The following is a 13,485-nucleotide window of genomic DNA, read 5'->3' as shown; positions in this document are numbered from 1 at the left end:
TACTGTCATACAAATAAACACACACACACAATGAGTTTTCTGAGAAAATGCAGTGAGACAACAGTTGTCAGTTTTCACATCCAGCTCTCATGGGGGCTCACATGGCAATGATCAGCATAAGTTTTTCCTCCTTCCCTGCTTTTCTCTGAGCCTCTGCTTGCTTTTCCATGCTCCTGCTGTGCAGGAGCCCATCACCTACATGGAGAGCTGAGAAAATGTCACATTCACTGATCTCACTGACTTATCACTGGGGAGCGCTTTATGCAGCTAATTCAACTCATGAAGGGACTTTGGCGAAAGAGCATCTACTAATGAATAAAATGTTTTAAAAAAGTAAAAAGGAAAAGTAAAAAAGAAAATTCATCATCTATTTACATATAGAAATAACGTCATCGTAAAACTGCTGGTAACAAACTTCTACAGATCAGGAAAAGGGTAATAAAAATAATAAAGCAATAATTATGCATTTATAGCAGTAAAACATTTTTAATGGGCATGTAATTTTCCAAAATCTGTTTTTCCAGTTTGGAGACAACCTTTTTCCCGGATAAACAAACTGTGAACATTCAGGTTATACTTTATTGCTGAAAAATTGGTGAGCATACTGTGTGTAAATTGTTTAAAAACAGCCTTCATAGAGAAAGTTTTACATTGGATTGTATCATTTCAATCAACTAAACACAAATATGGGCTCTCCTTCAGAGCACAAACACATGCTTGTCGTTTTTCTCTCTGACTCTCAGGATGCCAAGGTTTTTTCTCACTTAAGTGTCACGGATCTGAATTGATTTTAAATTCTTTTCCCACAATTAAGGTCAACCTAACCACGCAGAAAAGTTTTCTAATCTGTGTCTTATAGCTGGTTATCATAGTATGAATGCAAGGTTTTCTTATCATTGAATAGATGACTTTGTGTTGAAAAGGAAAATCATATTAAGACTCGGGTGACATGGAAAGCTAGAACAATCTCTGGAAAAAACTTGATTTTTTTGCAAAATATTACTGTTTAAAACATTTATTTAAGACTGTGTTTTATTCTTGATGACAGTTTATTAGGCGAAGGGCAAAAAAAGGTCAAAGCTTTATGTAATCTCTGGTAGTGTTTTTTCAGTGTTGAAGGTTGCAAAAAATATGTTCTAGACTACAGTTTTTGGTTGTTTTTTTTGGCTAAAAACAGCAAAATCATTAATAAAAGACCACCAGACATGCTTTTAAAATTGATCAAACCATGTTCAGAGTGGGTCTTACAAGCTCTGCTGTGTAAACAGGCTTAGGAAATGATTCGGTCTTGGACTTAAAAGAGTTTTACAGTTGGTTCGGATCTAAAAAGGTAGCTAAAATTTTATGTTTTTGTGACCAAAAAAAATCTCTTTGTAACTGAAACAGCAGGAAGAGACATTAGTGAGAGAAAGTTACAAACAACGTCAAAGCTCCATAAATAACAGTCACACCACACTGTCGCTACATCCTCTCTGTGTTTGGACGTGACCCCACAAACAGCGGTACAATGTACAGAGCAAATAGACCCAGGACTGACACACGCACGTAAACTCTCGTATGCATATAGAGGCGCTTTCTGAAGACAACATTGGCGAACCGGTGAGAATGAACACAGAAAGCCAAACCTCTATGGTACGGTGGTTAAAGTATGAGGAAAACAGGGCCGTGTTTCATTCCAGTCAAAGGTGGCCTTGTTTGAGTTGTGGAAGTGAGACCGGCTGCTCTGCTGGTTCACATTAACAGACTGACCTTAAACCGTAACTTAGACTCGGTTTGATTGCAACCTCAAACACCAACTTGCAGTTTGTGGTTCTTTTCTGTGTGCAGTTAGATGGAAATGATCTGTGAAACCACCACACTAACAAAAGGTTGGATGATGGAATCTATGATCAATAATAGGGGAAATATACAATTAAATCAACACAAAATTTACCCCTACAATATTTTAAATGTCAAATTAAATTGATTGGACGTACTAAAGGTAAATCTGTAAATTTGGCTTTGCACGACCATGTTGTGCATATGTGCATGCAGTCCCATATTCAAAGAGTCTATTTATGCCCTTATACATTCATTGTGTTTTGACTAAATATCCCCCCCAACTCCCCACAGCTCTGAGCTTTAAACTCGGCGGCTTTGAAATGCTGTGCGGAAAACAAAGCTTCGTCCTGCTGCAGACAATGAAACAGCTGGATTTCTGTACATGCCTCTTTGAGCTGGTCTGCAGCTTTATCATAACTCTGTGAGAGGGGGGCCTAGAGTTCATCAGTCACACACACACACCCAAAGTCGCTCAGCTTGGAGAGATGGATGGCACCGTTGGTTTAAAAGAAGATTTGATTTGGTTATAAATACCGCAACCTGAAAGGGAGGCGCAGCAGGGGAGAGGGGGACGGGCGGAACAACCGTGAGGGGCCAAATACCATCATATCTGCTGTCTGAGAAACTTCACTGGAGTTCAAAGGAAGCCCAAATGTTTGCTGAAAGACAATCAAGGCTGGATTATGAATAGATTTCAAACACACTCAGGTGGGTAGTTTAAACCGCCTTTTTTAAACAACTGAATTCTAAGTTTATTAATCGTCTTTTGATCTTTTTTCAGAGGTCTTTTAAATATAATTATTCTGTTTTTTGCCAAAATAAAAAAAATCTGTGTCTTTTAGTTTCTCCAGAGTGGCAGAAGTTCATTAAAAATTCATCTCTGAGTTTTGGGCAGGACCGTTCGCATGGAGCAAGTCCCCCCACTTCCCATTATCACTTTGTTTACACTCTCTCTCCCCCTCATACACTCAACCTAACATTATCGGTGCAACAAAAATGATGAGCAGCATTGGAGCTATCCAGCCATGCAGTTTTGAACCAGATTCCAGCTCAGACGAAGAAAACAAAGAAGTACATGGATGTATTTGTCTGCAAGGATGCATCAGAATGGAGCAGAGCAGTGAGCTTGTGGCTTGCCGTTGTAGGCTCTACGTCACACCTACAAGCTTTTTTCAACAACATTTTTTCATCTGCTCCTGATTTACGATTTGAATAAAGACATACTTAAAAACACAGTTTTAATCTTACTTTTCTTTATATATGTCCTCCAATGTGAGAAAAAAAAAACAAGGACATGTTTCAAAGGCCAAAAACACAATTGTTTTTGGGGCTACTCTTTAAAAAAAATGGGATTAACAAAACTAAAGTGAAACATTGACTGCATCCCTTCAACCATAAAAGCCTTATCTACTGTGTTTTTGCTGTCACTCAAGCAGCCATCTAAATGGTTTGCTTAATATTTAAAAAGCCTTCTTTTTACATGCATTTTTTTTAAACTAAAACTAACCTAAAGCAAAAAAAAAACACTTAAAATGCCAACTTTCTTTTACATTCTTTATTTATGTAATTGTGAAAGAAAGAATTTTTGTCACGCTTATCCACATCATTTAACTCATAGGTCACATAGGTTTGCTTCTTCTGTCCCCTTTTAAGCAACAAATCAAACTTTGTGACTTTATTTATGATTATCATATATATTAAATCTATTGTCACACATGTGCTGTATGCGTCACTGCAAAATAGTCTGAGTTGAGAAGATGGCATCCTCTGTCAATGTTCATTAGTTTTTTTATTTAAATGTATTACTTGATCTGAAATTTTTTTGATATATCTCTGTTTTGTAATTTGTGTTGGAATCTTTATTCATTTTAATTGCTTGAAATAGATCAATAGATTAAATAAATAAAAAATCTATACATGCAAAACAGGCCTAAAACAACTTCCAAGAAAGTTAGGACAAAAATTTTCACGATTTTTATCTCACTTTTCTCCAACTTCATTTGAATTGTAATTTTTGAATATATTGAAACTTTGTTTTTGAATTTCAAACACTAATAAGCACTTTGCTGTGTGGTAGGTTTAGGATTGATTGCTCTCAATCATTTTGTACTGAGGTTTTTCATTTATTTTATTTTCTGGTGAAAGTACAACAAAAGTGAATCTCATCTTCTCACAGGAACATTTGGTGGGTGTTCCAAACATTAAAAGCTTAAAATTAAGCTAAAATGTTTTAGGGCATTTAAAAAGAAATAGAAGCCAATCCTTTATTTTAGCATTAAAAATTCCTCCTTTTGTTTTTGTTCACAAAAGATAAGTCAAGGAAATTATTTTTGTCTGGTTTGGCTTCTAAAGTTAGTTTTTCAGTCATACTTCTGCTGTTGTTTGGGTTACTGTTTTTACTAATAACGAGTGAGCTGAAAAACATTGTTTTTTTTTGTAAATGCAGGGTTTTTTTCTTTAGAAAATCGTATTTTATGCAGATATTTTGTTTGGTAAACAGTAGCCAAGCATGGAGCACATTCCTTTACACAGAGGTATTTTAAATGTATGTTTAAAGACATCTGCAGGGGGGGTTTGGCCTCCAACCATGTATGCTTAAATTACGCATTCACTCACTCCACACACAAGTTAATTTGTATTTTTGCATGCAGACCAGTGCGACACAATAGCGGTTTATCTTTGAATACAGTTATTTGTCTGCCTCCCTCCCTCATTCATGAGGGGAAACCTCCCCCTCCCGCCCTGAGTGAGTGGTTTAAAGTTTCTCCCGAAGGACTCTGATTGGTTCATGAAGTTTTCACAGGCGAAATAACTTTGGAGTTGCGCGTCTCCTGCAGCTCTGTAGTCCGGAGAGCGCAGAGAGTGCGTCCACTTCTCGTGCGCAACAGCGGATGCGGAGATATGGAGTTTTCCGGACATGCAACAGTAGTATTATAGAACTGATTCTTTTATCTTAGGTGGACAGCTCTGGGATATTTTTGTGCGCATCAAGCGAAAATGCCTGGCTTTGGAAGTGTGATTAATGCCGTCTGGATTTTGCTCTTTCCAATGTTTGGCTTGTCTTTTGCGAATTATTCTGAAGATCAGTGCAGCTGGAGAGGAAGGCAAGTATCCCAGGCTGAACCGGTGCGCTATTTTGGCGCATTTGCGCAGTGAAAGTTTAAGGGAGACAATATATTCCTTGTGGTGGTTATAGAGATATTCTTGCAGTTGAAGCGTTTTAAATGCAAAATGTTGAAAACCTGCCTTAAGGGAAAGCAAAGTTTGCATCACTGAGGGGTTCCTGCAGGAAGCATGGGGGGGGGGGGGGGGGGGGGGGGGCAGACAAACTGGAGACTGAAGGAATATTGTAGAATCTCAATGGAAATTGCCAGAGTGCGTGTTTTTCAAATTAAAAAAAATATTTATATTTGGTATAACTGATATTTTGTCCATCTTTAAATAAAATATGGGACTTTAAGTTGGCACCTAATGTCATTGGGCCCTTTGCACCTACAAGGCACCAGTAGGTGGCGCAGCAGTTTATTTGACATTCTATTATAACTCATTCTTTTACAATTTTTACTGTGTCCTGAAGTATTTATCTATGTTCTTGCTGCACTTTTTAGGATAGTCAGACTTTTTTGCATAAATTGCAGAAAAAGGTAATAAGGTTTTGGATTGAAAGGGCAAAACTTTAATAAAGTACTTATTAACCCTTTGATGTCTCTCCTTCACAGTGGTTTATCCCAGCAGAAGGGCAGTGTGGAGCAGATATCCCTGCACTGCTCAGAGGGCACGTTAAACTGGCTGTATCCCAAAGGAGCCCTACACCTCACCCTCTCCCCACGCCTTCCCTCTGTGGCGGTGGGGCCTGGTGGCAGCAGCAGCGGTCTCATCACCACCTGTGTAAAGCCCTCTGAGCAGTTCCACGGTGCCCAGCTTTACTTGGAGAAAGACGGGGTCCTAGAGCTTCTGGTGGGAGACAGACTGGAGTCGTCCCCTCCTCCGAGGGTGCGGTGCTTCAGTCGGCTTCCTGGGGAGAAAGTGGCCCTCTTCATGCAAGCTACGCCCCATCAGGACATCAGCAGGAGGATAGCTTCCTTTCGCTATGAGCTGAGGGGGGACTGGTCAGCTCGCATGTCTCTGGACTCCAACTCAATCAGCAGTGAGGGTGAGTCACAGGGAATTTGAGAGCAAAAGGAATTTTTTATGACGTTTTTCTTAAACTCAGCTCCCACAAAGCTAAAATGGCTTTATGTTATAATTAGAGACATTAAACTTCACCATCACATGCAACTCTTGAGGTTTTCTTTTTCCTTTACCAAATCGTTTGGAATAAAAGGGATGATCTTATAGCCCATAAAACCCTCAGTGTAGATGATTCATAATTCAGAACAGCCTTCTGTGGGCTGGTTGGGCTTTCCACGGCTCCTGCAGAGGAGGAAGTGGCCAGACTTTCCCCAGGGGCGAACTGGTTTGGAGCACGAGCAAGGGAGCAGTGGAGCAGGGAGGAGGGGTACAAAAGCGCAGTATGTGGGTCTTTCTCCAGAGTCCCGAGCTCTTTGAATGGATGCCGCATGAGTATTCTGGGATTACTGCCGTTGTCTAGGCGACAGGGAGGCCTGTGCCCAGCTGAGATGTTGCCCCCTCCCTTTTGTCAAGCCGCTTCTCTTATGAGGAGACTCGTCTGTAGGAGTACTCTCCCCCCACCTTCATCTCTCCCCACCACACACACATACACCCACAGTCACACACTGATTAGGGTTGGAAGGGGGGTTTTCAGTGGTCTACAGAAAGAGGAATCTCATTTATCAGGAGTTTTTCTGTAAGTAGGGGTGGGCAAGAGGCGTCCAAAGAGGAGTTTAAACAATGTCAGGGTTTTTTCTTTAAAAGCAATGGTGTGTCAGTTCAGACAGCATCCACTTTTTTGGGTTCATCAGTAGTGTGGCTATGAATTAAAGACTTACTCCAATGAAATTGTGTTTTTGGTGTTTTTAACATGTTCTTGTGGTATTTTTTCCTCATGATGGGGGACATTTAAAAAGAAAATTTAGCTCAAAATTGACCTTCTGAGTCCTGTTTTAAATCAAGATGCAGACCAAAAAAAAATGACGATGGAAAAGGTTGTGACGTAGGGGCAACAATCGGTGAGCAACAAGCTCCCTGCTCCGTTCCATTCTGATTCATCCTCTTGTAGATGACTAGATCCATCTACGTCTTTATTTTCCTCATCTGACCTGGCATCTGGCTTAAAACTGCACAGCTGTACAGCTCCAACAGCCATTTTTGTTGGACTGGTAATGTTAGGTTGGGGTTATGATGGGCTGTAAGCTAGCAGGAGAGCATGTGAACGGATGACTGATGGGAAATGGGGGTGGGCTTACTCCGCACCAAGAGTTCCTGCCCACAATTTAGTGACGAATTTCTAATGAACTACTGCCGAGAAACGATATCCAAGAAAACTACACAGGATTTCTGATTTTGGCTAAAAATGGCATGATCTTAATTTAAAAAATACTGAGAACGCTTTTACAATAGATCAAAAGAGGATTGGAGTGGGACTTTAAAGCATCTTTAATTTTATTTTGTAAAGGGGAATTAAGTGTGAAACATTATCTCAGCTCTTTTCCTCCTTCTCTCTTCTGCCCGGTTCATGCTTTGATGAGGTGTGACTGTAGACACCCTGGAAGGCTTTAGTGGGGAAATAAAATTTTGTCTGGGGGTGGAATGGCTTCACACATTCATCCTTATCTGGTCCTTGTCTGTTGGCTATAAACGCAGCAGCTGTCTGTTCATAGGACAGAGGTTGGCTAACTGCTTTTATTGTGGTTTTTGCTAAATTTAATTAGTCAAATCACCATGCGCATTTAGGTACATGTGATCTGGATGTACAAAAGAGTGGCAGTTTGAGTGTTTTGAAATGTCCCTAAATGGCTCCCTTCCGTTCTTCTCTCTAGATGCCTGCAGACCTTGCAACAACACAGAGATTCTCATGGCTGTCTGCACCAGTGACTTTGGTAAGTTTAGAGATTTTCTTACCATAATGTGAAAAAAAAAACCAGAACAATTAAAGACTAAAACTAAACTTTCTGTTGAAGTTATCAATTGCGAAAATATACACACTGTATATCTGTATCAAAACATAAAACCAGCAGTGAAATGGTGAAACAGCGGGTAACTAGAGACCCACACCCAACAGAAACCCAAAGAGAAGGGCTGTAGTGCACTAATCTTAGCATGACAGCCCCTCTAAGGGTAGAAGCAGTGGACTAATCTGCCTTTGATTGAGCTGTGGAAGTTCTAAGGAGAAGTTTAGCTTTCAACAAAAGTTAGGATTAATCTGCAGGCTATGCTGGTCATTCTAAAAGAAGCAACAGAAAAAGCCCACCTGCTTTACACAAAACAGTAACTGAAGGGCCGTGTTTAAAATGACAGTGGAAATGGTGTGATGCTAACAAGTGATCCGTTTACCTGCAGTGGTGCGAGGAAACATCCGATCCGTGGAGGAAGACGAGAGCCTGAGGGCAGCGGTGATCAAAGTGAAATCTACCCGCGTGTTCCGTCAGAAGTACACAATCTTCAACAGCAACAGTCGCCTGCCCAGTTGGGGTGAAGTCCGGACTCTGCTTCAGTGCGGCGTCAAACCAGGCCCCGGCAGCTTCCTGTTCACCGGCCGCATTCACTTCGGGGAGGCTTGGCTGGGCTGTGCGCCCCGCTACAGGGACTTTCAGAGGACTTATGCTCTGGCCAAAGCTGCACAGCAGATACCCTGCGAACTGCCTGTTGACTGAAAAACTCTTCAGTAGCTCGTCTATCAAACAGAGGCATGGGGGAGCTAAAAGCTGGGGCAGACTCAGGCCTGTTTGGGAAAAGGCTGAACTGTGGAGATGGTGGCTGAACCACAAAACCACCAGCTGATGGGGATCATCCCAAAAGACTGAGGAGAGAAATGGGTTTCTTTCCCATTTCAGTGCAATATGTGGTCACCTGCTCAGTCATGGTGAAGACCAGAGGACAGGGTTAAAAATTCTAGATCGGACCTTTCAGCGAACAATGCTGCAGAACCGATCAAAGTAAATTTACTGAGAAGTTTTGGATTTGGGATTCAATCAGTGAAGCCATTCATTTGAGTGCTGGGAGTCACTGCTGGAAAACTCAGGAAAACAAACAAAAAAGGAGATTTTTTTACACATTTTTGCCCAGACAAAGTTTGACTATAGGAGGATCAGTTGACTAAACCACCTCCCGGCGGTGGGGGTTGTCCTCAGTGTTATCAAGGTTATTATAGAAAGCCTTCACTGAACGAAATGTGAAGAAAAACTATTTGCACTCATGAGGGAAACAAGATAATCTGGAAAGAGAGATGCTGCATGCACTGAAAACCAAATAAAAAAAAGCAAATATATGTAGCATAGTGCAACAGTTAAGTTAATATATGTGCAGACCCTGTAAGCATTTACAGAGAAAACCAGAGCAGCTCGATGTAGAGCACTTTCATGTTGTAGCCAGTCGGAGATTTTGTATGTTTTTAGACTTTTTTTTCCAACTAAAGTATTTGATTTTTAAATTACTTTGAAAAGTTGAATTAAGTTTGGCCAAAGCAGTGTCACAACTAGTTGATGTTAAAGGATTTTTTTTTAATCAGAAGAGAAGTTAAACTGTTATTTTCAGTATTCTTAAAATGGAGACAAAAGCCAGTCAAATAATAATCCAATTATAATTTAAATTAAGTATTTTTAAGATATAAACAAAAACTGTTTGGACAGTTCAATTTTAGGGTAAAATTACACATTTATTTTAAACAATAATTGTAATTCTTTTCAGTTAAATGAAACCTTTTAAGTGCACTAGAGCATCAAGCAGACGGGGTTCGTACCAAATCACCACATTGTGATTGGCTTAAAATGCATACACTGCCATTTTTGTGCATATCTGATGTGAATTTATGTGAAAAATAAAATGTATATATGTTGATAAGAAGGTTAAGGAAAAAAAAAACAAGTTTTCTGAATTATTTTTATGTTCATCTGTACTATTAAAGTATTCTCTAATTTTACAAAGACTATTTCCGGTTGCCCTTGTGTTTATCTCAGAGCTTTTCCACTTCAAGCGAATTCTTTAGGCTTTCTAAAAGCGTAAGGCTGTTTCATGCTCTTTAATCCATCCCATCTAATGCATCAGCCCTGGTCAGTCCTCATTACACGGTGAGCATGAAAGCTTTCTTCCACGGTGCATTTTTTTTAGGCATAAGTCACCTCTAGTACTCGTGAATCAGATTCCTGAAAGCCCTGAACAATATGTGTGCCTGGGAGGGGCAGAGTTCCTAAAAGGCGGGACAGATTTAGGGACTGTTTAGGACTGAAGGGGGGCGGCATTTGGACAGGGAAGGAGATAGAAAAACAGCAGTTGAATTTCTGTTGTCCTGGGCCTCATGTGTTCAGGGTTCAGGAAGTAATAAATTGTCATTAAAGGAGCTGATTGGCAGACTTGATTGTGCTGAGGTGCCACACAGTCGCTCACTTAGCCCAGACCCCATGTGAGCATGTGCAATCAAAGCATCGACTTTCTAGCCGTACGTCTGCAAGCTGTAAAAGTTATTTTTTTACATAAGAATATAGCATCTGTGTGACTGTTATGGCTGACCGTGGTACGCTTTCATATCATTACACCACCTGTTTCTGTTGCATTAAAATGTGCCACTCATCTCTGTAAAATCCTAAATTTACTGGATGTAATAAACTCCTTTTGTGTTAGAGCAGCTGGCGGAATTAGGATGCTTTTTAGTTTAAATGGTAAAAGAAGCCTGACGGCCTTCTCTGCGTTCGACCCGCTGTCTGCCATAAAAGGGCGCTGGTTCACTTCTGTAAATGAAACCCATGTGACGGAGCCTCCCCAGTCATTTACTGCTTCAGTGCCCCTTTAAAACACCCCCTGGCTTAAAGTCAGCACAAGCTGCCCTTCTATTTACAAACAGACACTCTTCCCTGATTATCACAGGCAGAACTGTTGCTTTTATATTTTTGAGTTTCTCTTCTTTCATAAAACCTGCTTTTCTTTGAGCTTGTCAGGTTTCCTCATCTTTTTGGAAGCCATCCAACGTCACTCCCATCTTTCTGAAAACAATTGGTCTGTCTGTGATTTGTTTTGGACTCACTTGTTGCTTGTTTTTCCACCTCCTTGGTCATCACCATCTAGGCTGGATCTGACATCATCAGCTTCCTAAAAAATGGGCTAAACTAACACCTGTCATGCTGGAGCCAGAGCATGCCCAATAAAGCCGTTCAACGGCTCATAATTTAACAATCTCCTGTCAAGCAAAAGACCATGCCCCCCCATGGCCGTTAAACATCTTCCATCCATCTATTTTCTTAACCCGCTAGATCCCTTTTAGGGTCACGGGGCTGCATGAGCCTGTGCCAGCTTCTGTTGGGCGAAGGCAAGGTACACCTGCAGGTCGCCAGCTTGTTGAAAAAAAAAATCACTTCTACACACACTCACACATGCACACCTAAAAAATACTTTATAGTAACCATTTAACCTATGAAACATGTTCGTAGAAAACACACACATGCACTGGGGAGAATATGCAAACGCCACACACAGTGCAGCCACCATAAAGTTTTGTTTTATACTCCAACAAAAGACAAAAATAATGTGCTCCACCGTTCCTATTCAGTGCACAACTATTGTGTCACAAAGCGGTTTGCTGTTTGGGGGTACTCACTCGCAGAAGATCAGCAGAACATGTTCCCTTTCTGCCTTCATCTCCTCTGGAACCATTTGCAGAAACAGCTAATCTTTTTCAATCACGACCAAAGCAAAGAATGCTGTAATGTTACCATATTTATAGTCCTATGCACAACTTTTGTGCATTACATTATAAAAAGGCCTCTGAAGACTTCACATGACTTATGAGCTTGAGCCTCCTATAGATGATACTTGAGAGGATTTTTTAGTACAGTTTAATCTCAATTTGAAAATTTGACGGCTGTATGGCACTCAAAAAACGTTGTAAACATTAGTGAAACCAGGCTTTAAGTTGTCATTTTTGTTATAAAGTGTCATGGTGGCCTGTCAGTTATTTATTTATTTATTTATTTTATTTTTCCACAATGCGTCGAAAGCAACAAATCTCACAATACAGAATGTGGAAAAAATGGACATCCCAGAAGCAGCTGCTTATTATTAGGGGTCCAGCATTTTAGACAAGCATAAAAATACAAAAGATAAATGGCGGAAGGAAAAGAAAAGAAAAGAAAATAATTTCATAAATAAAATATACTAATAGAATGCGAGAAATGATGGTAATATAGTGGAAAGTGTTAGACAATAGGGACAATGAATTTGAACAACATAAACTCTGGCGTGTGGCCATATAAGTGTCAACGGACAGAAAGAAATCACAAACACTTTAATAGATGGTTTCGGTTGGAGCAGCATTTTTACAGTATGTTGACAATAATAACAATTTCAGTTTCCTTTTAAACATGTACATTGTTGCAGACTGTTTAACGTCATTTTCTAAAATATTCCAAGTTTGTGGACCTCTAGTACAGACAGAGAAGCTTGTACATTTTAATTTTTGTTTTTGCCTTTTAGCATATGCTTTTCCCTGGTGTCATGGTGATAAGAGGGCAAAAAAAGTGGTATGAGGTCACACAAACGACTATTTAATTTATTAACAACACTGTACATTGTGCATGCATTATGATACGTGTTGAGTTCCGGTAACTTAAGGAGGCTGTATCTGTGGAAGAGTGGATCCGTTGGGGAATTTGGCGTGGACCAGGTTATTGCTCTTATTGCTTTCTTTTGTGTAATCAGGAGTTTTGCCGTGTAGGTAGAATATGTGTTATTCCATATGATGTTACAGTAATTCAGGTGAGGCTCAAACAAGGATCTGTACAATGTTAGTAATGCATCTGATGGGAGCATGTGCCGAATCTTATAGAATAAACCAACAAGTTTGGATAATTTTTTAACTAGTTCATCTGTGTTTTTTTTAATTTATAAATTGATCCATATGGATTCCAAGAAATTTGATCGAGTCCACCTGTTGAAGAGATTGCCCATCTATATTTATGTTCAATTTCCTGTAGGTGGATTTGTGTCTGGATGTGTGGAATATGATAAAAAAAGTTTTGCTCGTGTTTAATGACAATTTATTGCATTTGAACCAAGTATCTACTTTTACTAGTTGTTCATTTAAGAGTTTTTCCAATAAGTCGATATTTCTATGTGACATGAATAAACTAGTATCGTCTGCAAAAAGTATTTTGTGGATGGCTCCAGAACAGAAAACAAAATCATTTATATAAATTATGAAAAGAAGTGGTCCCAATATGGATCCTTGTGGTACACCCGTTTGAATGTTGAGTTTTTGTGATTTTAGTTCATTAACCTTTACATATTGCTCTCTTCCACAGATCTCTCCCCCTCCCCCGCCTTTTCTGTCTTGGACGCAACCAGCTGTTCCCACTCACCTCATCACTGCTGCAACCTTCTTAAGGAGCCTTTGGATCTTTAGTCAACGCCAGTTCGTTGTTCCTCCCATGGTGCTTAGTCTGGCCAATTCTCGTTCCTGTTTATTGTCAAGTTGCATGTTATTATTCCTCTCGCTCTGCCTCAGGAAATACTCACCTGGTCGCGGTCCTCTGGTCACTCGTGCTTCGCTCCTGGATC

At 40.0% G+C, this 13,485-nt stretch overlaps 1 protein-coding gene across 1 annotated transcript; it reads left to right on the top strand.

The window, feature by feature from the left end:
- Positions 1–4,607: 4,607 nt before the first annotated feature.
- Positions 4,608–9,868, top strand: metrn (meteorin, glial cell differentiation regulator). The gene is made up of 4 exons (XM_004080520.4): positions 4,608–4,925; positions 5,541–5,974; positions 7,761–7,820; positions 8,281–9,868. Exons 1-4 carry the CDS (start codon positions 4,819–4,821, stop codon positions 8,592–8,594), a joined length of 915 nt encoding a protein of 304 aa, XP_004080568.1. The 5' UTR covers positions 4,608–4,818; the 3' UTR covers positions 8,595–9,868.
- Positions 9,869–13,485: the final 3,617 nt, after the last annotated feature.

This window comes from Oryzias latipes, chromosome 19 (assembly GCF_053564925.1).
Source record: "Oryzias latipes strain Hd-rR chromosome 19, Olatipes_Hd-rR_3.1".
NCBI lineage: Eukaryota > Metazoa > Chordata > Actinopteri > Beloniformes > Adrianichthyidae > Oryzias > Oryzias latipes.
This window is presented reverse-complemented; position numbering and strand designations above follow the sequence as displayed.

Excerpts from the sequence above, each read along its gene's own strand:
- metrn (XM_004080520.4), top strand. The coding sequence starts at position 4,819 with ATGCCTGGCTTTGGAAGTGTGATTAATGCCGTCTGGATTTTGCTCTTT. Across the intron at positions 4,926-5,540 it reads CAGTGCAGCTGGAGAGGAAG|TGGTTTATCCCAGCAGAAGG; the intron begins GCAAGTATCCCA and ends TCTCCTTCACAG. Across the intron at positions 7,821-8,280 it reads TGTCTGCACCAGTGACTTTG|TGGTGCGAGGAAACATCCGA; the intron begins GTAAGTTTAGAG and ends GTTTACCTGCAG.